The 25,022-nt window shown below is 34.9% G+C and overlaps 2 protein-coding genes across 12 annotated transcripts; one reads left to right on the plus strand and one right to left on the minus strand.

Annotated features, from left to right (window-relative positions):
• Positions 1 to 217: 217 nt before the first annotated feature.
• On the minus strand, positions 218 to 15,205 carry LOC132609713 (uncharacterized). The gene is made up of 7 exons (XM_060323825.1): positions 14,650 to 15,205; positions 11,246 to 11,320; positions 10,181 to 10,697; positions 7,327 to 7,712; positions 4,069 to 4,295; positions 3,404 to 3,551; positions 218 to 881 (listed from the first exon to the last, which is right to left on the minus strand). Exons 1-7 carry the CDS (start codon positions 15,142 to 15,144, stop codon positions 750 to 752), a joined length of 1,980 nt encoding a protein of 659 aa, XP_060179808.1. The 5' UTR covers positions 15,145 to 15,205; the 3' UTR covers positions 218 to 749.
• Positions 15,206 to 18,633: 3,428 nt separating this feature from the next.
• LOC132609714 (probable sugar phosphate/phosphate translocator At3g11320) lies at positions 18,634 to 23,812 on the plus strand. 11 transcript variants are annotated; one of them, XM_060323831.1, is made up of 9 exons: positions 18,641 to 18,767; positions 19,755 to 19,890; positions 20,142 to 20,311; positions 20,950 to 21,107; positions 21,280 to 21,372; positions 21,682 to 21,742; positions 22,560 to 22,663; positions 22,763 to 23,105; positions 23,524 to 23,812. In XM_060323831.1, exons 3-8 carry the CDS (start codon positions 20,270 to 20,272, stop codon positions 22,974 to 22,976), a joined length of 672 nt encoding a protein of 223 aa, XP_060179814.1. In that variant the 5' UTR covers positions 18,641 to 18,767; positions 19,755 to 19,890; positions 20,142 to 20,269; the 3' UTR covers positions 22,977 to 23,105; positions 23,524 to 23,812. The 11 variants fall into 11 exon arrangements, with proteins under 11 accessions (XP_060179819.1, XP_060179814.1, XP_060179816.1 ...); XM_060323836.1 differs by lacking the exon at positions 19,755 to 19,890 and having other exon boundaries at positions 18,634 to 18,767; positions 20,142 to 20,282; positions 20,955 to 21,107; XM_060323833.1 differs by lacking the exon at positions 18,641 to 18,767 and having other exon boundaries at positions 18,774 to 19,951; positions 20,142 to 20,282; positions 20,955 to 21,107.
• Positions 23,813 to 25,022: the final 1,210 nt, after the last annotated feature.

Here is a 25,022-nt window from a genome sequence, read left to right on the forward strand (position 1 = left end):
TGAAACTCGCGAAAAAGTGACAGTTCAATAGTGATTTTTACCATTATATGTTATACATGCACAACAAACTGATGTGGTATGTGAACAGTAAAAAACAACATTTTATTGAGACTATAATTCATTGGGAAGAAATTCAATTATTTTAAATTTTGTTCACTTAGACGTTAAATCATAAAGTTAATACACAAGCTAGTAAACAATTGCTAGATGAAGAATATCAAATAAAACAATAATCACATATTTCAAACAAAAGGTATAAATACCGTGGCATTACACAGTTACTCAAACAAACGTATATTCCTCTCTATCCACAAGCCTGTAAAACAGCATTGCTGAAATTTCAGTCAAGCTCAAATTTCACAGCCGTAAATAAAAGGGAAGTAAAAGAATTTGACAAAACTTTGTGTCATTGTTTGACCTGAACCTACTGCAAAGATAAATACACTCAACATCACTCTTTCACCTTTGAGAAAAAAAGAGCACTGGTTAAAATCTGCTCGTTATGCCGGCGTAGCTCTTACTAAGCCTCGGTATTTGGCAGAATGAAACTTCGGTGTACACTAATGCATGCACTTACAACAGCTGCGAAAATGCCATATATCACAGGAGAAGATATGTCCGCGAGACTAGCTAGGACCCTGGCCATCGACCTTTGCCATAAGCATGTATGAGGAACACGGATATCAATGAGCAAGATCAATGAAATTTTCTGAGAAATATCTCCTTAAACTGGAATGTTTTTTTCCCAACTATTCATCAGCAGTGTGTTGTTTGCAACCCTTTGGTCCATAATGCTGGGAGCTTCGCTTCACCGTCTTTCTACAAAGGTAACAATAATGATTCTGGCACGCCCAGCAGAATATGTGATTGTTATTTCCAACCTGTCATGATGACAACAAAGAAAAACGGGGACGACTTAGCTACAGTACTAAACAGAAAGAAGGAAAATGAAGAGAATAGCTCCTGTTCAAAGCAGTGGCGCATTCAGGATTTAGACGATGTGGGTTCTAAGTTCAATATGTAGGTCCGAAAATACATATTTAATTACCGCATCCAAACGCTCCCCACTTCTGGCCGAACCAATACGGTAAAAGAAGAATAGTTGGACGTCAATAAAATTATGATTTCTTACATAAACTCTATAGAGGAAACCAAAATTGTTTAAATAAATACAAGAATTTTCTATAAAGCTAGAAGATCCAAAAAGTTTGTGTGCTTGTTTTACTAGCTCCCCATTGAAAAATTCCTCTAAATATATTTTCTGACAATAATAAGAAAATTTTAGTACAGTATCTGAAAATCCTCAATCCTCAGTTAGAGCTGAAGTGCATCTTACATCTATAATTGAAACTATTTTTGGTAATTATTTATCTGAATTCGGGTATGACGAGGTGTTGGTAGAAGAGGCACACATTGGACGGCGATGGCAAGAGTATTTCCATAAGCTCTTGAATGAAGACGGGGACAGGAATATCGTGCTAGGGGAGTTAGAGCAGTCCGAGAGACGTAGATATTTCAGGTATTGTAGGTGCATTAAGGCTGCAGAGGTTCAGGGGGTCATTCGGAAGATGAGGAGAGGAAGAGCGACCGGGCCTGACGAGATCCTGGTGAATTTTTGGAAGACCGCAGGAAAGGCAGGTATGAAGTGGCTGACGGGTCATTCAATGTCATATTCAGGATGGCTAAAATGCCAGAGGAATGGAGGTGGAGTACTACGATGCCGTTGTACAAGCGATATTCAAAATTGCAATAACTACAAGGCTAATAAGTCACACTATAAAAGTTTGGGAGAGGGTGGTCGAGATGAGAATGAGAGGAGTGTGTCTATCTCTAAGAACCTATTCAGATTCATGCTAGGGCGTTCGACTACATAAGCCATCCATCTTGTAAGAAGATCAAGATGAGGGACTTGCACATGGTGTTCATTGACCTAGAAAAGGCATATGATAAAGTCCCTAGGAGGTCCTTTGGAGGTGTTTGGAGTCTAACGGTGTATCCGTGGCTTATATTAGGGCTATCCAGACATGTACGATCGAGCCAAAACCCGAGTTAGGACAGTAAGAGGTGATCGGAGCACTTCCCAGTCGAAATGGGGTTGCACCAGGGATCAGCCCTTAGCCCGTTCCTTTTTGCATTAGTGATGGACAAATTGACACGACATATTCAAGGGGAGGTGCCATGATGTATGTTATTCGCTGACGACATAGTATTGATTGACGAGACACGTGGTGGAGTCAATGATAGGCTAGAAATGTGGAGAGAGACCCTAGAGTTGTTTCAAGTTAAGCAGGACTAAGACGGAGTATCTGGAGTGCAAGTTCAGTGATGTGATGCATGCGGCGGAGATGGAAGTGAAGCTCGAGGCACTAGCCATACCTAAGATAGATAGCTTCAAATATCTTGGGTCCACAATCCAAGGAGATGGGGAGATTGAAGTTGACGTTGCACATCGTATTGGAGCCGGGTAGGCAAAATGGAGGCTCGCTTCTGGGGTTCTGAGCAATAAGAATGTGTCGCCAAGACTTAAAGGTAAATTCTACAGAGTGGTGGTTAGACCAACACTAGTATGTGGGGCAGAGTATTGGCAAATCAAGAATGCACACGTCCAGAAGATGAAAGTAACAGAGATAAGGATGCTCAGATGGATGTGTGGGCATACTAGCAGGGATATGATTAGGAACGAAGTTATACGGGACAAGGTGGGAGTAGCCTCAGTGGCCGATAAGATGAGAGAAGCGAGGCTGAGATGGTTCAAACATGTGAAGAGGAGGGGAGAGGATGCGCCGGTAAGAAGGTGTGAGAGGTTGGCTATAGCAGGAGTTAGGAGATGTAGAGGTAGGCCGAAGAAGAACTGAGGGGAGGTGATTAGACAGGACATGGCACAACTCCAGTTTACTGAGGACATGACCTTGGATAGGAAGGTATGGAGGTCGAGGATTAGGGTAGAGGGTTAGGAGGTACTAGAGTATTGTTGTACTTATAGTCGTGTTTATTAGATACTTGCGTAGTTTCTTTTTCGCTATTGTGTATTGATATATGTTATCACATTTGTTTTGTGCATTTGCTATTTTGTTGTCTCTTTGCCATTCCTACATTCCGGCATCGGTTACATTTCTTTTGAGCCGAAGTCTATCGGAACAGCCTCTCTATCCCACAAGGTAGAGGGGTAAAGTCTGCGTACATCCTACCCTCCCCAGACCCCACTCGTGGGATTACATTGGATTTGTTGTTGTTGTTGAATTCTGATCCATAACTAATAAGAAGTAAACACATAGTGGTAGCTCAATTTTTTTAGATGCCCTTATCATTATGTGAATGCTTTTTGCATGAACATTGCAACTTCAAAATATCGTGTGCTACAAACATTTTTTTTTTTTAAAAGAACAATGAGCACCCATCTTACCTTTGGATTCATTTGGCGACAATTAGGGCATGGCTGACCATGATTAGGAAGCATTTGAGCTTGAATCTGACCGAGAACTTGGCGAGCATTAATCCTCTCTTCCCACATCTGAATTGCTTCTGGTGGGAAAAGTTCACATATCCCATCCCTTCAACAAAAAAAAAGCTCCTCAAGTAAGTATATAAGTGAATCTCAAGGTCATAAACTGATGCCATATGTGAAGCAACTAAGGGTGGCTAACGGGAGGGTAGGATCTGATATAGGCTGAAAACGGGTTAAACAAAACGATAAAATATCTAACCCGTCGATATTAACATGGATAAAAAATGGATTAACAGACAAATAATATGGATATTCATTTTATCCCTGGGTTTTAGGAATAGCCAGGTGAGAACACTAGCCAAAAGCTGAAATAAACTTAGACTCCCAGAAAGCAAGAACTTATGAAATATAACAAGCAAACAAATGGGTATTGATAATATATCCATATCATCCATCTGGATATCCTTTTTTTTAGTGGATAATATGCATAATATCCATATTTGATCCATTTTTAAAATATCAGTTATCCAACCCATATCTAATGGGTTGGATTGGATGGTTAATTGTTTTTTTAACCATTTTGCCGGCCATAGAAGCAACCTACACTTGAGACTTGTACCAACCTGAAGTGCTCATATCCACTAATCGCCCGATTACATCGATAGCAAAAGTATTGTCCACAATTATCGCACACCATTTTATTGCAGCCCTCAGCTCGTGAGATAGCCATCCCACAGGAAGGGCATTGCTTTGCAGAACGATGAATTTCCCGCATACTGAGAAGATCATTAATCATTTCTTTCTCACGCAGTCTTTGGCTATCTTTCAATTGAGATGAATTCTGTCGCTCCTGATGCAATAGATAAAAAAACACAAGGGATAAGGATACAAACCACAAAGTGCCTTCCAAATAGACAAGTTATAAAAATAAAGTGAAAAAAGAGCCTCATATAATTAAGCTACCCCAGGTAGACAAAAAGATCCTGCACTTGATGACAACGGCCTCATACAAAGCCAACCCAAGTAGACCCTTCCCTATATTAAGTTACTCCCTCCGTTTCAATTTGTTTGTCTTAGTTTGACTAGACACGGAGTTTTAAGAAAGTATTGAAGACTTTTGAATCATGTGGTCTTAAATTAAGATATGTACAGTGTACCCAAATTCTCTATAATCTTGTGGTCTTAAACATGTCATATGGAATGTTGAAATTAAAGAGTTGTCAAATTAGGAAATAGTCATTCCTTTTTAAACAGACTAAAATAAAAAATAAGACAAACAAATTGGAATAGAGGGAGTAATATGAATTGTTTAAGAGAGCAGAAATGGGTCCCTATCAGAGCTTCCTGGTACTAGAAACCTGGAAAAGCCTCACAGTATTTCAGATACATTGTACAACTGTTTATGAACCATGCTACCTTAGGAATTAATCTTATCTAGATTGGTTTTGTTGTGCCTATTTTCTATGGCCAAAAGCTATTGAAGATGGAAGAACAGGAGATTGGCATTTAACTTATCAGTGTGTGCCCATTATGGGTCATTAAAAGGTTCCCAATTGAGGTGCAGGATAACATCTAAAGGATTTTATAAATCCATGCTGACAATCAAGGCCTTCTCCATTTTTAGGCCTTCCCCCTTTTTTTACTCTCTCCAGCTAAATTAATTGATGTTTTAGGCTTGGACCCATCACACATGGATTAAGGAATTCACTTACTCCTAAAAATTAAGAGGGGTTTTAACTAAAATACCCTTAATTATAATTTTCTTTTCATTTTAGGTTGACATAAATATCATGGAGATTAGGAATGTATCGAGGGAAAATTTGAGAAAAAGAATTAAACTCTCTTGATTTTGTGAAACATCGATTATTTTGGACCAACTTTTAAAGGCTAAAACGTCAATTATTTTGGACGAAAGGGGGTATTACTTAATAGAGGAAGAAATTATATTAATACTTTTCATGAATGTACTTTCGTGAAAACTGTGATTCAGGATTCTTTTCGAGTATTATGTTGTATGTATACTGCCCTTGATTTCACAAGATTGTAAATGATGACATCCAGATGGTGCAAGTAGCACATATAGAGGATAAAATGAGATTAGGTTAATCGTTTAGCGCGTAAACCTCTTAGAGCACTGGTCCATTGGTGTTCCAATGTAATGATTAGAAGTGATAAATGAGACGATTTAACATAAAACCATAACGAGGGAAGCCATGTCAAAAGACTTACAATAATGCGGAATCAATGGGGGGCTTAGCTAAGAACAAAACACAATGAAAGCACAGGAAACTACATAGGTGATACCAACTAGTTGGGGCTATGGATTAGTTATTGTTCCTACACTTAAAGTAGGAGTCCGACGCTTAAATGGCACATTTTTGAAGCAAAAATTCCAAAAGGGGTTGGGGGCTACACGAGTTACATATTAACATTTAAAAAAAAAAAAAAAAACTTTGCAAATCATTGACCTCTCCACGTTTTGCTATTTCATTTTTTTTAATATAAATATAATAGTAAAATGTGGAGTGGTCCACGATTCCACGTTTTATGATTTCAACTTTTTTTTTTATGCTTTTAATTCAAGTTGCTAAATGATTTCCACCTTCTGAAACTCTTGGATTGAATCAGAATCCTCCAGAAGAGGGACATAGCAAGAAACCGAATTTCATGAATCCTACAGAGTCTATTAAGGCAAAGGTTAAGCAGAGGAATTCGAATTATTTGACTCAAGACTCAAGAGTATGGAATTCAACTGATAGCTTACAGTACAATAGGAAATCAAGCCCACTTTCGAGGGCGATGGCAAGGAGAAGTGCTGATTGTGATCTTTATTTCACTTGAATCATTTAGCTCAACGTGCACAGAGGCACGATATAAAAGCAACTTGAATTAAAAGCGCAAAAAAAAAAAAAAGGAGTTGAAATCATAAAACGTGGACCACTCCACATTTTATTATTACCATTAAAAAAAAATGAAATAGCAAAATGTGGAGAGGTCCACCATAAACCCGTTTTGGTTTATCGTGTATCCCCCAATCCCTTTTGGAATTTTTGCTTCAAAAAGGCGCCATTTAGGCGCCGGACTCCTTAAAGTAGATTTGATGTCATGAGTTCCTATTCTAGTTACAGATTTTTATCTCTATCTCTCTCTATTCAATTTATGTGATACTCTTTTCTTTTTAGTCAGTCCCAAAAAGAATGACACATTTCTATATTTAGTAACAATTTGACTTTAAATTTCCCATTTTACCCTTAATGAGATTGATTTGTAGCCACACAAATATTCATGGAATTTGTCGCCACACAACTATTCATAGCTTATTTAGACCACAAGTTTCAAAAGTCTTCCTTTACCTTAAACCGTGCCCGACTTAACACCATCACATAAATTGGGATGGAGGAGGTATTATTCAGTATTTGAATCAGATGTATACAAAGAATTCATATAGATGACCCAACAAATTTTGCATTAAGGCATACTTAATTGATTGGTATTGCAACTTACTCAACATGTAGAGGAGATAAAAGAAAAGATCTGATTCAGTAACAAGTATGTCCATCTTCACAAAAAGAAGATAAGAGGAGAAAATATGGAAATTAAGTAGGCGTTTGGCCATAGATTCCAAATACTTTTCAGTTTTTGAAATTTATTAAGATAGAGTTATGTTTGGTTATACTTTTTGCAAAGCAGAGAAGAGAGCACTTTATTTGGAATTTATGAAGATGAAGTTGGAAAACAAGTTTGGACCACTTTCCGAATTTGGAATCCAACTCCAAGTTGGGTTTGGATATTTTATAACCAGTTATTTTAAAATAAACTGAAACATTACTCCGGAAGAAAGTAAATAATTCTCGTGGCCAAACGGCTCCTACTACTAATACCTGTAAAATAAGAAGCTTCAGTTCTGGTGTCATGCATTCAACTCCAACATGACGCTTTTCCTTGCATAGGGTACAAAAACTAAAGAAGCATTTTGCACATTGGGCATGCTGATCTTCATCCTCGATGCATACTGTTTCACATCTTGGGCAGTAGCACACATCCTTCATTGATTCCAATGTTTTCTGTAACATCAATGATTCCCAGCGTTCAAACTCCATTTCACCAAGTAACCTCTTTAGCAAACCTGGAGGAATCATACCTCCACATTTTGCCTCAGGGCACAAAAGCTTCATGATTGTACCTTCCTTGACATGCATGTCAGAGTAAATTTTCATGCAATTCCAGCAAAAAAAATGCTGACACGGCAACCTCACAAACTCCATACCTGATAAAAACAAAACGTTTCAGCAACCGTTACCACTCGAGAGGTTATTGCCTATTGGATAGGAAGACTAATCGTAAGAATGAAGATAAACCATAGAAGTGTTAGTGTAGTTAGTGTGGCAAGTTTAAATTTTAAGATAACTTTTAAAATGTCTATTAGGAGAAGTAGTGTCTATTAAGAAAAAACTATTTTAACAGATACCCAAAGGTATTATAAATGCCTTTTTCTCGTCTCCTTAACATACACAAAATCAGATTTGTTTAACAATTTACTTCTCTTCTTCTTCTCAGAATATTCACACCATGTTTGAGAAATTTCAAGTTTTGTTGGACTTAGATTTCGTTTGGCTTAGTAAAATACTGGAGGAATTCTGCCACAAACCCATGCAGCAAATAATGGGAGCTTAAATTCCCTTAAGGACAATGATCACTTTATCAACGCCATCAGATTTTCTGTTTCCCTGGGATTTTTTTTAAATCCAAAGGATTTTAAGAGAATTATTGTGGGTTGGCTGATAGAGAGAAAAAAAATATCGAAATGGAAATATATTGGTCTCTCTACCAAGGAAGAAACAATGAAGCAAGGGATAAGGTAATATTATCGAATGAGTTTAAACATAATGGAGCCGATAAATGGATATATTCCAGGTTCACAAGGGATTATGGAATGGACATATCTTGACAACGAGCTAATTGTAGAAAATAATATGCAAGACATAATTTAAAAAGCATTTAACTTCTAAATTGATGAAAAATCTAGGAGGTACTATCTTAGGTATAAAAGTTTAAAAAAAAATTAAAAAAAAAAAAGAAAGGTTTTTCCATATGCCAATATCACTACATTGAAAAGATTAAATTCCAACTGTTTAATCATTTGGGTATTATAGAGTCTAACACAATTTGATGCTTCTGATTAATTGGTTAAGAACTTAGGAAGTTCTATAATCTATTAGTCAACTAGACTATATTAGTGCATTGGAACTTTAATGTATGGTATATATTGCACTAGGACAGATATTGCCTTTGTTATTTGTAAATCATCAAGATATACTCATAATCCAAGTAGCGATCATTGGAGAGGTATCCAAATGATACTTGGTCATCAAAGAAAAGTATTTTGCCTTGTTTTGTAACAGATTTCCTTCAGATTTGGAAGGACATTATGATGCTAGTTGGATAACTAGTGTAAAAGATAAAAAGATAATAAATTAACGTCTGGATGGATTTTCACTTTGGGTGGAGGAGCTGGCTCATAAACCTCTAAGAAACCGACGGGCATTACTCATTCCACAATGAACTATGAGCTTATTGCTTTTACTGTCGCATAAAGAGAGACAAAATTGCTGAAAACATATTGTTAGATACAGGGCTGTGGCCGCAAGCGATGCCTATTGTCCGCTTGCACTATGATAGTGAAGCGATTATATCTAAGGCATTTAGCAAGATATGGTCACTAGGTCTTGGTCACTACCCAGTGTAATCCCACAATAGTAGGGTCTGGGGAGGGTAAGATGTACGCAGCCTTACCCCTACCTGGGTAGGGAGGCTGTTTCCGATATATATAATGAAAATCTAGCAAGATATATATAATGAAAATCTAGACATGTTGCTTGAGACATGAGTACATAAAACAACTATATATGTAAAGTTATCAGCAATTATTTATGTAAGCTCTGAAGAGAACTTTGCTGACCCATTGACTAAAAGACTCTCCAGAGGTATGATAAAAACACGGTAAGTGTCGTGGGTCTAAGGCATTTTCTTTTTTTTTTTTTGGATGAAGTTGGTCTAAGGCAATTTTAATTTTTCACTGGTAACGGGAACCTTCCCTTCCTTATTGTTCGACAATACTAAGATTTAAAAGGTAAAAACAAGTCATAGTTTGTGACAGTTATCACATACAGAAAATTATAGTACATAAAGAAAGAGGGTAAGTCTTGATGAAGAAAAGAGTTTGGAAAAAGAACTAAGGAAGTCCATATTAAGGACTTGAGTAAACTTCACCTATATAAATACAAGAAGTGGGTTTGGAATACAAAACTCTTCAAGTGTTTATAAACTCAGAAGGTAGCATGAAGTTGTAATACGGTGTTACTGCTAGATCTCAAGGTGAACACATCGTAAATTGGGCTTTTTTCATTTTTCGCCCATCGACCAAAATTAATTACGGGCGCTAGCCGAAATATACAATATATGTATATTATATGTAGCTATACATTTTGTTGAAGTATTTTTGGCTTACTTGAGCCAAGGTTCTATCGAAAACATCTTCTCTACCTGCCAAGGCGGGGGTAAGGTTTGCGTACACTCTACCCTCCGCAAACCCCAATAGTGGACTTACACTGGGTATGTTGTTGCTGTTGTTGTATACAATACCGATTCATTTGCTGGCTATTTTGTAAATCAGATCACCGAAAGGTATTGGACTGTAATTATCTCAAAAAATAAAGCATAAGATTTGAAGAATACCAGGATATTCATTGAAACAAATGCAGCACTGATGAAGGTTTCTACTAAAGTTCTCATGGCGCTGTTCCTCGTCATAGCTCTTGAGTGAAGGGATGTCAACCTCTGGTGAAACAGTTCCCGAAATTGCACGTCGATCTCCAATATGACTCTCAGCACCAAAACCTAACTTTATTTCTTTTTCAAATTGCAAATGAGAAAGAGAAGAGCCATGCAACCACTCTGCCCACTGGTATAAAACCTCTTGACCTAATTGTTCCTTCCAGATTGAATCGAGCATGGAGCAAAGAGACGAAATTTTTGCTGAATTTAACCACTGGACAGAGATTGTAAAGTGAGGAGGAAGGTGGCTCGGATATGATTTAGGTAATAAACATGTCAACACAATCGGTGGTAGATGCTCAACTTTGAGGGAGTATGAGAACTCAGGTGAACAATCATCTGGTATTCCAAGAGCACCAGAGGTACTCAAATTTACAGACACCATCAGCTCATCAGGAAGTTCAATATGTACGTGAATCTGCAGAAAAGCATGAAATGAGCTTTGGTTGTCTCCGAGTAGAGAAAATGACAAAAATGGTCCCTTATGTTTGGAAGTAGGTTCAAGATAGTCCCTAAAGTATGCTCTAAACAGTTTCTGTCCTTTAAGTTTGGGTCTCGTCAGGTGTTTAACGAACTCTGTCTGTTAGAATTGACGGGAACTGTGAAAAAAAGAAGATTTACTCAAAAGCACTAAGAAAGTCTAATCAAATCCTAGAAACTGCAACACAATAAACTATACTAGACACCAAAACTAAACCAAAAATAGCAGAAATTGCAAAAGCTGTACCACCAAATGTGAGTTTCCGCTAAAATCTTTTTTTTTTTTTCATAGTTCCCGTCAAATCTATCTGATAAAGTTAAAAATTTGACTGAGACCGAATCTGTTAACTTTTGGCAAACTTAAAGGACCAAAACTGTTCAAAAGCATACTTTACGGACTATTTTGAACCTACTTCCAAATATAAGGGACCATTTTGTCATTTTCTCTCGCCAAGTAAAGCATAGTTTATCAAGGCACTACAATACCTGGAAAGACCGTAGACCATTCCGTCTATCAAGAATGAAGACATTGTCACCAAAAATAGATTCCAGCACTAGTAACTGCAAAGAACCAGGTACAATGTCAAATGTACTTTACATAAATCAATCAAAATGAGAGATGAGAGATAGAAAGATATTGAAAATCAACTATCTTAGTAGATCAAACTATTGCAAACTCAGAACACCCAGAACATGCTCGCATTAGTTATATCGCTACAAACATTTAAACTAAATGGAAAAAGAAAGGAAACAATTTCACACTCATACAAGATTATCCAATTATTTTTGCACTCATACAAGATTATCCAACTATCTTCGCACTCATACAAGATTATTCAACTATTTGTTCTTAAGCTAGCCCAACCATAAGAAACCAAGGACGCACTAACGCATATTTGCAGTTTTGAACCGTCTTCCACACTGATTTCGAATTGAATAATGACTCAATTATAACATTTCCACAGCAGATACAGCTCTCACTGCATTGAAATCCTTAAACCTATACCGACGTACCTAGCTGGGATTCAACCTTTGGGCTTCGGAGTCAATGAACCCAATATTTTTGACAATTTTAAGATATATACACAACTCCAAAATTCCAAGATATATTAAATCTAAACCATGATTTCAAAAGTACAATGAGTTTAGTACTAAAGACCTTGAAGGTCGAACTAAACCAACTTAATTCCTGGATCCGCCTCTCACTTCCTCTCTGACGGTATTTGACTGAACACGGAGTTTAAATGTTAATTTGACTTACACAATTTAGTAATAATAGTTCAATACAATACTAAATCCCGGGTCCGCCTCTCACTTCCTTGTGATGGTATTTGACTGAACACCCGAGTATAAATGTTAATTTGACTTACACATTTTAGTAATAATAGTTCAATACAATACTAAATCCCCCGCCTCTCACTTCCTTGTGATGGTATTTGACTGAATATGGAGTTTAAATGTTAAATTTTACTTATGGATTTTAAGTAATGATATTTTTTTTTTTGATGAAGTAAGAAGTTTCCATTAAGAAAGGCAACTGGAAGGTGCCATTTTACAAAAGCAAAAGCTTGGGAGCTTTTGGAGCAAAAACAAAAGCTAGTAAGCTTTTGGAGAGGAAACTAAGTTAGACTATGCAAGAACCATGGAGCTAACAAAGTCCAGGTAATTGTCAATGCTATTAACAGGGGAGTGAAAGCTCCAACTGAACAAAACTACTAAACATCTAGCTTTTAGAGTATGAAGAGTAGTTGAAATCCCATCAAAACACCTGCTGTTTCTCTCATTCCAAGTAACCCAAAAAATGACGGCAGGAACCATCTTCCAGACCTTTTTGAAGGCTTTGTCAACTCTCCAATAATTCCAACTGATATATGCTTCCTTTATGGACTACGGCATGGTCCATACTAACCCAAAAATAGCAAAAAAGAAGCTCCAGATCTCAGCAGTGACTGGAAAATGTAGCAGTAGGTGGTTGACAGTCTCCAAGCTTTTGTGGCAAAAAAAGCATCTATTAACTAGAGTTATTTTCCTTCTGCTGAGGTTATACTGCGTAAGAATAGCTTCCCTGAGGGAACACCATGTGAAGCATGAGACTTTGAGACGCATCTTGGTCTTCCAAACATGTTTCCATGGCCATTCCTCTAACAGAGCATTCTGAAAGCACAAAAGATTATAGCTCTCTTTGACGGTTAATCTCCTTTGTTTAGAAACTCCCCATAAAATCCTGTCAGGTGTTTGATCATCCATAGCAAATTCCCCAAGTGATGCTAGAAGAGCAATCACGTCGTTTAACTCCCAGTCATTGAGATTCCTTCTAAGTGTAGGCCGCCAGTTATTATTCTCTCTGTATTCTGCTATAGTAGCCTTCCGATTGATAGCAATTCGGTACAAACCAGGATAGCAATACTTTAAAGCTAAATTTCCAATCCACTTGTCCTCCCAGAACTTCACATGAAGCCCATTACCAACTTTGTAGGATATATTCTGGAAGAGAACCTGATGGAAGCTGCTGATGTGTTTCCATGGCCCAACACCGTGTGGACATGTGCTCTTCTTTGGACTCCAATCATTTAGGGCTCCATATTTGGCAATGATGATCTTTTTCCAGTAACCCGCTTCATGTTGTCCATACCTCCACAACAATTTCATCAATAGACTCTGATTATGCAGCATGAAGTTCCTGATTCCCAGACCTCCAGCAGATTTTGGCTGAGTCACTATTGGCCACTTGACTAGTGAGATACAAGAGACTAGGGGTGAACATAGTTTGGGCCAACCCGACATCCAAATTTTTTGGATATTTGGTTTGGATTTATGGATTATGAATTGGACTTTGGATTTTACTTTAAAAATTTTAAATTTCGGATTGGACATCGGTTATAATACTTCGGATTTTTGGATATCGCAAAATCCGAAATTTTTATACCTTATATTTATCCCTACCCATTTTATATGTGCTCAATACTGATTAGTACCCTACAACCAACAACAACAACAAGATGCCCAGTAGAATCCCACAATATGGGGTCTAGGGCATGAAGTTCCTTTATGGACTACGGCATAGTTTGGGCCAACCCTACAACCCTATCCATTATAATATTAAGTCCAATATAGAATTTTCTACCAAATTAAATATAATATAGCTTGCAAAGCTGGAGTTTACCTCACTACTTTAAGAATAAGGCAGCTTCGGATGAAACGTAGGGAATAATGTAGAACTGACCTATGTGACTTAATACCTTTTGATTTAGTGGTAACAACTCTTTGCTGAATCCACATATTTAGTTTCATATTATGCTATGACCTGTAACTTGGTAACCAGGGCACATGAATTTCGCTCCTAATAATCCTACCTTAAAGGCTCAAAAGTCAAAACCGAAAATCGAAATATCCAAATCGATTAATCCGAAACCGAATTCAAAAAAATCCAATCCGATCCAAGCTTATTTGGATTGGATTTGGATTTCTTCAATCCGAAAACCAAAAATCCAACCCAAAATTTTCATATCCAATCAGACGGCCTGAACGCCTAACCCTACAAGAGACAGACTCGTCGAAGGGAGACGAAAGCAGAGGCGAAGCTAGGATTTGAAGCTTACGGATTCGGGATTCTAGTTCTTTATAAGTTACTAGGTCCTAAATTAATAATTTGGACACATTCAACAGATTTTCTTAATTCAAGGTTTGAAGTTTGAACCAAAGCTACCCGTAAACGATACTCTAGCTCCGCCTCCGGACAAAAGTGGGCCATAGTGATCCTGAGTTCATTGTAAATTTTGTGTAATATAATGAATTTGCAAAGTTGCATAAGCATATAATTGTGTCAAATATTCAGAAGCATCTTACAAATGGAAAGATTATGTCATATAAATTGGAACACATTACTTTACCTCATCCTCCTGTGCTTGATCATTGATTCTAAGTTGTTCGGGCGATAACTCGGGTTCTTCAGCACCTAATTGCAGTTCCTCAAGCCTTGTCCAAACATCATCAACTTTCTCTACACTCTTTTCAACAACACACACATCTCTGTAACTTTCTTCACCTTGTAATTTCTTCTCAACTTTGTCTACAAAACTTTCTGGTTTCTTCTCCAAGTTACCATTGACCTTCCGGGATACCCTTTTGGAATTCTTGCGATTTCGATGAGGGGGTTTTTGGTCTTTTTGAATATATTCCAAATTGGGTTCTTCTTTTTCTACTGTTGTTGTTGTTGTTGCTATTTCAGGTGAAAAGTCTTCATATTTATGTGACCCTAATTGTGACTCTTGTGTGTCAATTGGAGATTTGATTACCCAATTTTGATTATTGGAGTGGCGACGAGAATGATTATGAGTTAATGATTTTGCTCTTCCTTTACGGCCTCCTCCTCTTGAACTAGACATGGCTGAAATATTAAGCTGACAGCACAAAGGCTGTTGATGTATTTATAGTAGCGTTGATATTAGCGTGACAGTTGATGTAAACGGCGCTTTTTGTAGTTAGGCGGAAAAATACACAACCAATCTTTAGCAGGTGTTTGAACACGTGATTTCATCTCAAACAATGATTTTATCTCGTTAAATAAAATTTCAAATCATCTAAAAGCATTATGTAAAAGTTGATTTATAAGTTAATATATATATTTACTAATCATGTTTATCGACTATTTATATCAAATATTAAAAGATTATAAGTTAGTAATATATTTATTTATAATAAATTTGCGCTTACCAATCATGTGAGAGGATTATATTAAAGAGTAGTTATACTACAACTCATGTTTAATTTTTCATTTTATTGAACTAAAATTTGATCAATTGAAGTTGTATTTTTTAGAAAGGCATTCTAATAGCATATTAATTTTATTATGAACTATGACTTGCTCATTTGGTAAGATTATATAAGAATTAGAAAAGTTTTGATGGTTTTCACCACCTTTGGGGTTTTTATGTTTATAAAAAAAAAACTTAAGAAATGCAAATTGCGTGTCCAAACAAAATTTCAACTTCAAATTCAAATCATCGTGATTTCATCTCATGATTTCAAATCAACTCAAACGGCTCCTTAATTAAAACCGGGAAGAAGGTTAACAATACCTCTAACTATTCAATATAGGTCACATTTAATAAATTCATACCTAATGCATAACAAATTAGAAGGAAAAAGAATGTTATATGTCACCGTTTTTATTTATTAAAATAGAAAGTGTTTTTTCTTAGTTGTTATTATATGTCTCACTCATTCAACATTCCCTCCCCAAATTTTTTTTTAAAAAAAAACAAATAAGGATAAAATTGATCTATTTTTTCTTATATTAGATAATTGTCAGTAAGAAGGATATTTTGAGCTATTTGGCTAGATAGATGACGCTTTTAAGCCAAAAATGTAACTATGAAAACATTTTTAAACCAAAAAATATAATAAAGGATAAAATTAACCTATTTCGAATAGTTCAGGAGGTCGAGTATTATTGGCCCTTTTCCCATTAAAGAAAAATGAAAAAGAACCGAAAATTCTCTTTGAGATGAGTATTCCAATTGCGGCAGTGGAATTTTGAAAGTACAAAGCTGGTTGTCATTTGTACTTACTAAATGAAAGTACAAAGTAGCCATTTTTTAGCGTGGCTGTGGCAGTTGATAAAAACGGCTGTTTTTATAGATATTACTAGATGGCTTATGTCCGTGCGCAACCCAACACTTCGGATTATAGTGTATTTATGTATATATAGTTGTATTTAAATAATGATAATATATATTATGTTCAAAATATGATTAATATAACATTGTAGTTTGTGCTCCGTATCTAAAATTTTATTTTATTCGTGTTTGCTACAACAATTTATAAATATTTTTTAAAAGAGAAGACTTGTTTAAAAGAAAACTATTTTCCTCTCTTTGAGATAAAATAATAGCAATATTTAAGCATCAGTTGATACTTTCAATTTTAATTCGATTAATTTAAAAGTGTAAAATATTGGTTGATTTTGTTAACATGGGGTCCACATTTTTTTTCCCGTGAGTTTGGATGTGGTGGGTTCCACTTTTTTTCCCGTGAGTTTGGATGTGGGGCCATGGGGATACTTTGGGAATTACATGCACATTGTTTGATTTTTTAGTATATGGGGTGCACGTTTTTTTTTTACGTTGCCTTTTTTCTTTTTTTTAAAACATTGGTCCATCTTTTTTTTTCACGAGTTTGGAGAGGGTGGGGTTCACTTTTTTTCTCATGAGTTTGGGGAGAGTGGGGTCCAGTTTTTTTTTTTTTTTTTTTAAGAGTGACTGTCGACGAAACATGGGTAAATCGATGCTTCTATATAGTAGAAAAATAGAACTATAATAAAATATTTCTATCTACTTTTTAGAAGAGTTGGTAATATAAAGTATAAAACGTCAATTTTTTGCCCTTAAATAAAAAAGTGGGTGGGACCACAAAGGATTTTTAGTAAATATTTTTTGTTTAACTCATTTTACTTGTCATGTTATTTTTTACCCGGTTTTTTAAGGAAACGTCAATTAGAATTAGAATTTCACTAATTTACCTTATTAATTATTTGATCTCCATTCAATATTATTTTTTCTTTTATGACATTAATCTTTTTTCACATTTATTAGAGTAAGGAAAAAATGAAAAAAGTAATTAAATTCTATCTTATTTTAATATATAAGTATTTTAAGTATGTTGCTGCACAATAATTTCATTTGCTTCCACTAATGAGTTGATACGCATGTGGCAATGAATCCATCATTAGTGATTTAATTGTTTGATTTTTTAAGCATTTTTTTTAACATTGTTTTTGTTTAATATGGGATTCATTTTTTTTTATTATTATTAATATTACTTGATTTTGTTAATATGGGATCCACTTTTTTTTTCCCGTGAGTTTGAATGTGGTGGGTTCCACTTTTTTTTCTTCTCTTTTTTTTTTTAATAAGTTATTAAACTCATCATTTATTGTTTTAACGATTTTTGCACTTGTCTTATTTTAAAATTTTACAGTATTTTCATGTCTTTTACTTTAAATAGAATACGCAATAACTTTGTTTCTTATGGTCTTTTAAAATGACTGATTTTCTAGTGAAAGTTTACTTGATATTCTTTTTTGCTACCTTTTCACAATTACACTATAATAAACTCTCCTATTTAAATTTATTCGCTCACCTTGTTTTATTTTGGTGATTAAAATTTAAAAACTCAAATATAGTCAGTAGATCTATTCTCTAGGAAAAGAATATAACAATTTAGTGATATTCTTATGCTAATTTATTTAAGTGTATACAATTCTTAAATTAAGTCAAAATGAATTTAAATTGTCCTAAAAAAAAAGTTTATCAGGCTTGCTATTCAGTTTGAGCAATTATATTCACTATCTAATTTAATCACTGTCAATTATTTCTAGACTTTGACCTATGGTTGGTGTTTAATATGAGGCCTATAATTTTTTTAACATTGTTTGTTTTTTTAATATGGGATTCACTTTTTTTTAATATTGCTTGATTTTGTTAATATGGGGTCCACTTTTTTTTAATACTGGTTGGTGTTTAATATGGAGCCCACAATTATTATTTTTAATATTAGTCGGTATTTAATATATATGGGGCCTACAATTTTTTTTATGGGCCTATTTAATATGGCGCCCACAATTTTTTTTTAATATTAGTTGGTGTTTAATATATATGGGGCTCACAATTTTTTTTTTTACAATTTTTTTTTTATGGGCCTATTTAATATGGGGCCCAAAAAAAAATTTAAGGGCCCACAACGGACGACCAAAAAGGCCCCAACTGGTGCTTCTATATAGCATAAATATTATTATTTCTACTATTATAGAAGTACGGGTTTGAGCCGAATGTCGTCAACATCATTCCAAGGGCATTTCGGTCATTTCACGTTTTGGTCTTCCATACTAATAATCAATCTTCTCGATTCTTCCTCTATAATCTGCATTTATCTCATTTTCTCTGCCTCTCTCTCAGTTGGAAATTGCTGATGGAGTCATGGGGACGGACAATTTCGGTTCTACCTTGCGGTGAGCTCAATCTGCTCTTTCTTTCTTCTTCTTCTTCTTCTTCTTTTTCTTTTCAATTCTTATTTAGGATATTTTGTTGTTAATGAAACATTTATTAAGTCATACAAAAGTAAATTGATTCCTCATTTGCTCAAGAAGTTTATCAAATTGACATAAAAAAATTGACCTTAAAATAAAATTTGATAAGAAAATATTTGAAATTGGTAAATTAGTAAGGTGATCCTTGTCAGCTCTTTCTTATTCTTATTTAACATCATTGAAACTATGTAAAATGAAGCTGTAAAAGAGATTTTTATTTTTTACTCAATATTATAAACACAAAGTAGGCTTTCAAATTGCACAAGAAGAGGCTAGAGCTGCTGGATCAGTTGTAGGAAGAGCCTACCGTTTTAATTTCTGGTTTTGTTCCATCGTGATGCCTCTTCGCAACATCCTTTCTTGAGTATTTCTACTTTAACTTTATTGTTATTTATAGGTTTTGCTTCCAATTGTTAAGATAAATTATCACCGAAAAGAAAGAAAAAGTTTAGGTTTTTATCAACAAACAAAGCGCTTTATGGAACCAAGATTGTTAAAGCATGAAGGAAATGTCACATCCATTTTTTAGGATGACCGAAGAACCGAATCAGTCTATTTTTAGCAGACCACATTCATCTACCTTCATTTCGTTGTGTTCTGAGCTTCTTATTTATCTGAGATGAGTAATCTGTTACGCTTTTTTCTGTGCAATAGTTAGGTCCTTTTTCGCTTTGCTTTCAATTCTCTTATTGTCAATTTAAACTTCTAATTTTTGCAAGTTTCTGCAATTCATTCGTGTTCGGCTGTCTCTTCTTTTGTCCAGTTTGTATATTTCTAAAAGAGCCTTCATTTATTTGTGCTACTTTTTAATTTGTGCTTGAAATTCTGACAAGAAAGAGTAGTAATGCTAAATTTTGGGTAATATTACATGCTTAACAATCTATGGAGAAGAAAATGTACTCTGGGCAGGTGAAACGATTCGTACATAGGTATAGAATCAAGGTGCATATTACAGAGGAATGACGATGATTTACGCGCATGCCATTGTCAAGGAACTAAGGGAGACGTAGGCGAGTGAGAGGACGAAGGAATACGAGTAGAGAATGTCACGGTCATTGCTCTTAATTTTTACTTCAGCAGTCGGATTTTATATGTTATCTCTTGAGGTATTAATATTCAAAATGCTCCTTTGATTTCCTCCAAACACACAATCTAATGGATGGCTTTGTTTTCTTCTTGGTTTGCATCCTTTCTTCAACTTTGTTAGTCGCGGATATATATTACTGATTCTTATGATGGTATGTTTTGCTTCATCTTCTCTGTTTCAACTTTCGCTTTATGTTGTGGTAATTGCAGGTTTGTGTGTGTGTTCAGTATCTCAGACTTTGGCGAGTATTGCTCCTTTATTGGATTTCATTTTTTCCCCTTAGCTTCTTCGCATTGAGGAGACGTCGACTTCCCAAAAATGCATTGCCCTCTTTTGAATGACGCTTCAAAGTTTGTTTGACAATTTGATCATTTCTGAGGTATCAGTCTCTCTGTTTAGAGTAATCTTATTGTTGTCATTTTTTTGTTGATAATGAATTTGTTTACTTTAAGGTCTTCGCAATCATATGTTGATACCCTTTCGAATTAAAAGGGAGAAATATTTCTGCTTAATTTGATTGTTTACACAGAGATATTGTATAGCATATGTTCTGATTGGTTTCTGTTTGTTTATCTGAGGAGTTTCTGTTTGTCATGTGTTTGAAGCAGGATCGTCGACATGTCTGCTTGCAGACAAATTATTTTTGTTCAAGGGCATTTTAGACTTTTCAGGGTAGACAAAAATGCAAAGTTTAACCCTAAGACTAGAGAGACACTGCATTCAAAGTATTTCACCTCTGTATCTGGAGATTTCTCCATTCTACTGTATTTCTATCTCTGTCATACATACTGCTGCTCATCATCTTCGTTTCTTTTTGCCCTTTATTTGGTCTCCTTTCAAACTGTCTCCATTTGGATAATTCTGGTGAGTTTTATCCACTTTTTCTTTGTAGAAGATTGTAGAATTTTCTGTATTCTTTGTTCATTCAATGTAGAAGATTGTTGGTAATGGGACTTGATTGGGTAATTTTTAGTGTTTTCATCCATTTGGACAGTTTACACATCCATTTCTTTGCAGGGTAGTCCGTTAACCTGCAAAGATTGGTGTTCTCTCTTGAATCATCTCTTTCCAGCAGCTTTCGATGTATCTCCTTCTCTCATCAGATACAATAGAATTAGACTCAGTCCGCATTTTGATATTGTGCTTTCTCGGGTGTTTTGTCGCAATTTTAAAAAGTATTGTTGTAGTTCTATTTTCCTTTCCTTCTATTTCTGGTTCTTTCATAGATGGGTCGCTGCCTTGAATTTACTTTTATTTGAATAAGTGTAGTTGCTCTTTCATTCCTTTCATAATTAATTTCAGGAGGAGTAAAAAATAATTTTATCCTTAATTTAATTGGAATTGCAGGAAACAGATTACTCTTGTTGTGGCCTCCGCAACAGGCTTGGTTTTCCGGGTGAAGGCATACTCATCCTATGCCGAAGCTTCAATTATGGCAAGGTAATAATTTCTGAATCTTCTGAAACATTCTTATTCTCATTCTTTCTGCTTAAATCTTTTATTCTTTTAGCTTTCTGAGTAATTGAAGTGGTACTTAGTTCTTTAGTTCTTAGTTCTCATTCTTTCTGCTTAAATCTTTTGTTCTTTTAGCTTTCTGAGTAATTGAAGTGATACTTAGTTCTTTAGTTCCTAGTTCTAGGTTGTACAATTGTATTGGTGGTTAACTGATTACTATCTTTCAGTTTCCTACTTCATCACTTCCTCTTATGACTGTCTAGGCCAAGTAAGCGCTCAGACTGATTTTTTCAGGGTAAGCAATGTTGAATATGAATCTACGTTTGAAAAGTGCACCTGCAAAAGCTGTTATATGGTTTGTTTCTATCTGTCCATTCTTATTCTTAGGTGCTTACTAGAGGTTTATGTAGTTTTCTGCTCTAAGGTTCTCCTTATACCAAGTTTTGGGGATATACCTGCCATTGTCAAAGTCATTTGCACAGGTGATTTGGCTGTGCTTCTTAGCTCAATGAAGTTAGGTTGTTTATTCAGTCGCTGCATAATATTTAGAATGTGCTAAAAGATATATAGCGTGTGTGCTATGCTTAAGAAAAGGACTGCATTAGTATTCCCTATGATGAAGTTTTATTAGAATTTTAGTTTTATCCAAAGCCCAAAAAAGGTTTGTGTCATTATAGATCCAAACACTTCCCCCAGCCAGGCAAAAGGGTTAGCCTAAAGTGGTGGTTTAGCCAAAGGGGGAACATGCAACAGTTGATCTTGGTCTGTTTTGGTTGGTTTAGTCAACTAGACTTTAAATTTGTGGTCTTATAACATAATCGTCTCAACTTTAGGAATCATAGTGGTGATTCGGCTGCCTACCACCAGCTTCTTAGCTCAATAAAGTCAGGTTATAGCCTGCACAATATTTACAATTTACCAAGAGATATATCGTCTGAGCTAGGCTTATGAAAAGAACTGTATTAACATTTTTATGACCAAGTTTTACTATTAGCATTTTAGTTTAGTAGTCTAATATTGTGGGAAGAAAATCTATCGTATCTACTTAAGAAACTGACATGGTTTCTATTGCTATATGTTTTCTTTTTTGTTGTCTAGCAGTTTCATATTTTTTGTGTAATGGTGTTGGAAAAATTTATTCTTGTCTGATACATTTCAATTTATCTTCTCAGGGTGAACCAAGTTTTCATCTATTTGGATTCATAATGTGTGTTGGTGCAACAGCTGCAAGAGCACTCAAGTCAGTGCTTCAGGGGATTTTGCTGTTCTCCAAAGGGTAATTACTGCATAGATCTCTGTGTTTTATATATTTGAGTGAATCTCTAGCCAAGTTTTGCTTTTTGTTGAATGCTGAAATGTTTAATTTTGAATAAAGGGAGAAGCTGAATTCCATGAACCTTCTACTCTATATGGCTCCTATAGCAGTTGTATTTCTATTACCAGCAACACTTTCAATGGAAGAAAATGTAGTTGGCATCACATTGGCACTTGCAAGAGACAATAGTAGAATCATCTGGCTTTTGCTATTCAATTCTGCTGTAGCATATTTTGTAAATCTGACCAATTTTATGGTGACAAAACACAGGTAATATACATTTGATAATGGAATAATGATCAGAAGTATATGCTCTCAATGACAGAAAAAATTTATAGTTTTGGGACTTCCATATTCACGATATGCTGCTAAAGATATCCCAATCATCAAGAGCATAATACAGGTGCAATTCAATCTCTTCCTTCATGTCACTTGATACTATAGAAACTTATTTTACATTGATGTATGTGTATAGTTAACCGTATCTTCATCCTAATATCAAGGTGCTATATGTATAATCTTTTAGAGTGTAAAGATAACTTCTTCCTTCTTTTTTCTTCTTTTTTTTTTCTTTTAAAAAAAAAAATCATTTATAAGGTAGGAGAAATATTCTTCATCATGTTTTTACGAATTCGGATTGGCTTTAGCTTATTAAGTTACAGCATCAAATAAGTGGCTGTGCTCTTTGAAATTTTAGGGGACCTGCCATTGTCAAAGTCATTTTCACATAGAACTTGTTAGTTTCACTAGAAATCGGTCCAATTATTCGCCAGTAATTTACATGACTATATGCATTGAAGGGTGTAAATTTTTTGTTGCAGATAGGTTAAAGGAATGATGCAGATACGTATGGACAGAGGAAACTATTTTTTGGAATAAGGTCCCATTTTGGGTGGACAGGCACATCTACCAGATTTTGGTTTCTTTAAATGAAGTTTGAAACTTAAGGAGTGTAGTTATTTGATTAAGTTCCTCTTCAATGTTCCTAAAGGAAATTTACATTTATAGCTTGATCATGTCTGATTGCAACATCATTCAAGACTAGCAAAATTCGTAGTTTCTTTTTTGTGCATTCAAGATCAATAAGTTCATAATTTCATAATTTCCATTCGTCCATGTCTGTAATTTTGATCCAAAAATGTAAAAAGTACTCGAGTCACATGTTGGGCCCGTGCTGGCACGGGCATAAGGTATCTAGTAACTATATAGAAATATAGGATCGTCGTCAGTCACCATATATAAGCATGAGTTTGGAGGTCCGCCTCCAACTCATGTAAAAAAAAAACGTGGACCTCATATTAAAAAAAGTAATATAAAAAAAGGGGATTCAATATTTTAAAAAATCAAGCAATATAAAAAAAAAAAAAAAAAAAAAAACAAGTAATTTTTAGGTTTGGGGGGGAGGTGGGGGGGAGGGGGGTGGGGAGAATTTTGTCAAGAATAAATTATGTGTTAATTTTTTCTTAAAGAGAATTGTACAAAATCACAAGATAACTTTTAGACAAAACATTAACTGGAAATCTAACGACATGGAGTGCATTTACTTTTAAGTTTGTTTATATTTTAAAGGACAAATGTGCATATATACCCCTAACTTTGCGATTTAGAGCAGATATATCCCCGTTAAAAAAGTGGGGTATATATACCCTTGCCGTTACAAAATGGTACAAATATACCTTGTCCTTAAAAAATAGTGCAAATATACCCTTTTCGCAAACAGATTATAAAAAAAAACATTTAGCTTATTTTTGAATTTTTAAAAATGCCATGTGGCTTAAAGTGGCTTAAAAAAAAGTCTACTCATTTTTTTTATTAGTAGACATTTTTGCTAACGCTACAGGGTAAAAAAATTTATGGTGGGTTGAGTCTGATTCGTTTAAAAAAATATCTCTGTGTTTAAGAAAAATAAGTCCACCCATTTTTATAAAAGAAAGAGAACCGATCCATTAGAAAAAAAATTATCATGTGGCTTTAGAAAAATATGTCTACAAAAAAAAATGGGTAAGTTTTTTTCTAAATCCACGTGGTATTTTTTTAATTAAAAAATAAACTAAATGATTTTTTTAAAAGTTCCGTCAACAAAAAAGCTATATTTGAACTATTTTGTGATGGCAGGGTTTACACCACTTTTATAATGAGGGGTATATCTGCTCTAAATCACAAAGTTGAGGGGTATATTTACACCTTTTCCCTATTTTAAATTTGATTTTAAATAAAAATTTTAAATTGACCGTAGTAAACTTTTAAATAATTGAAAGATAAATAATTATTTGTATTTTTTGGTAACTAACATGTTTTATTAATCACCAAGTGTGTCAAT

Source organism: Lycium barbarum, chromosome 9 (assembly GCF_019175385.1).
Source record: "Lycium barbarum isolate Lr01 chromosome 9, ASM1917538v2, whole genome shotgun sequence".
Taxonomy (NCBI): Eukaryota; Viridiplantae; Streptophyta; class Magnoliopsida; order Solanales; family Solanaceae; genus Lycium; species Lycium barbarum.

Excerpts from the sequence above, each read along its gene's own strand:
- LOC132609713 (XM_060323825.1), bottom strand. The coding sequence starts at position 15,144 with ATGTCTAGTTCAAGAGGAGGAGGCCGTAAAGGAAGAGCAAAATCATTA. Across the intron at positions 4,296-7,326 it reads TGAAGCTTCTTATTTTACAG|GAGCGACAGAATTCATCTCA; the intron begins GTATTAGTAGTA and ends CTATTGCATCAG. Across the intron at positions 882-3,403 it reads GTCGCCAAATGAATCCAAAG|GTTGGAAATAACAATCACAT; the intron begins GTAAGATGGGTG and ends TCATCATGACAG.
- LOC132609714 (XM_060323828.1), top strand. The coding sequence starts at position 20,551 with ATGTCTGCTTGCAGACAAATTATTTTTGTTCAAGGGCATTTTAGACTT. Across the intron at positions 20,797-20,949 it reads TCTCCATTTGGATAATTCTG|GGTAGTCCGTTAACCTGCAA; the intron begins GTGAGTTTTATC and ends ATTTCTTTGCAG. Across the intron at positions 21,108-21,279 it reads TTTTGTCGCAATTTTAAAAA|GAAACAGATTACTCTTGTTG; the intron begins GTATTGTTGTAG and ends TTGGAATTGCAG.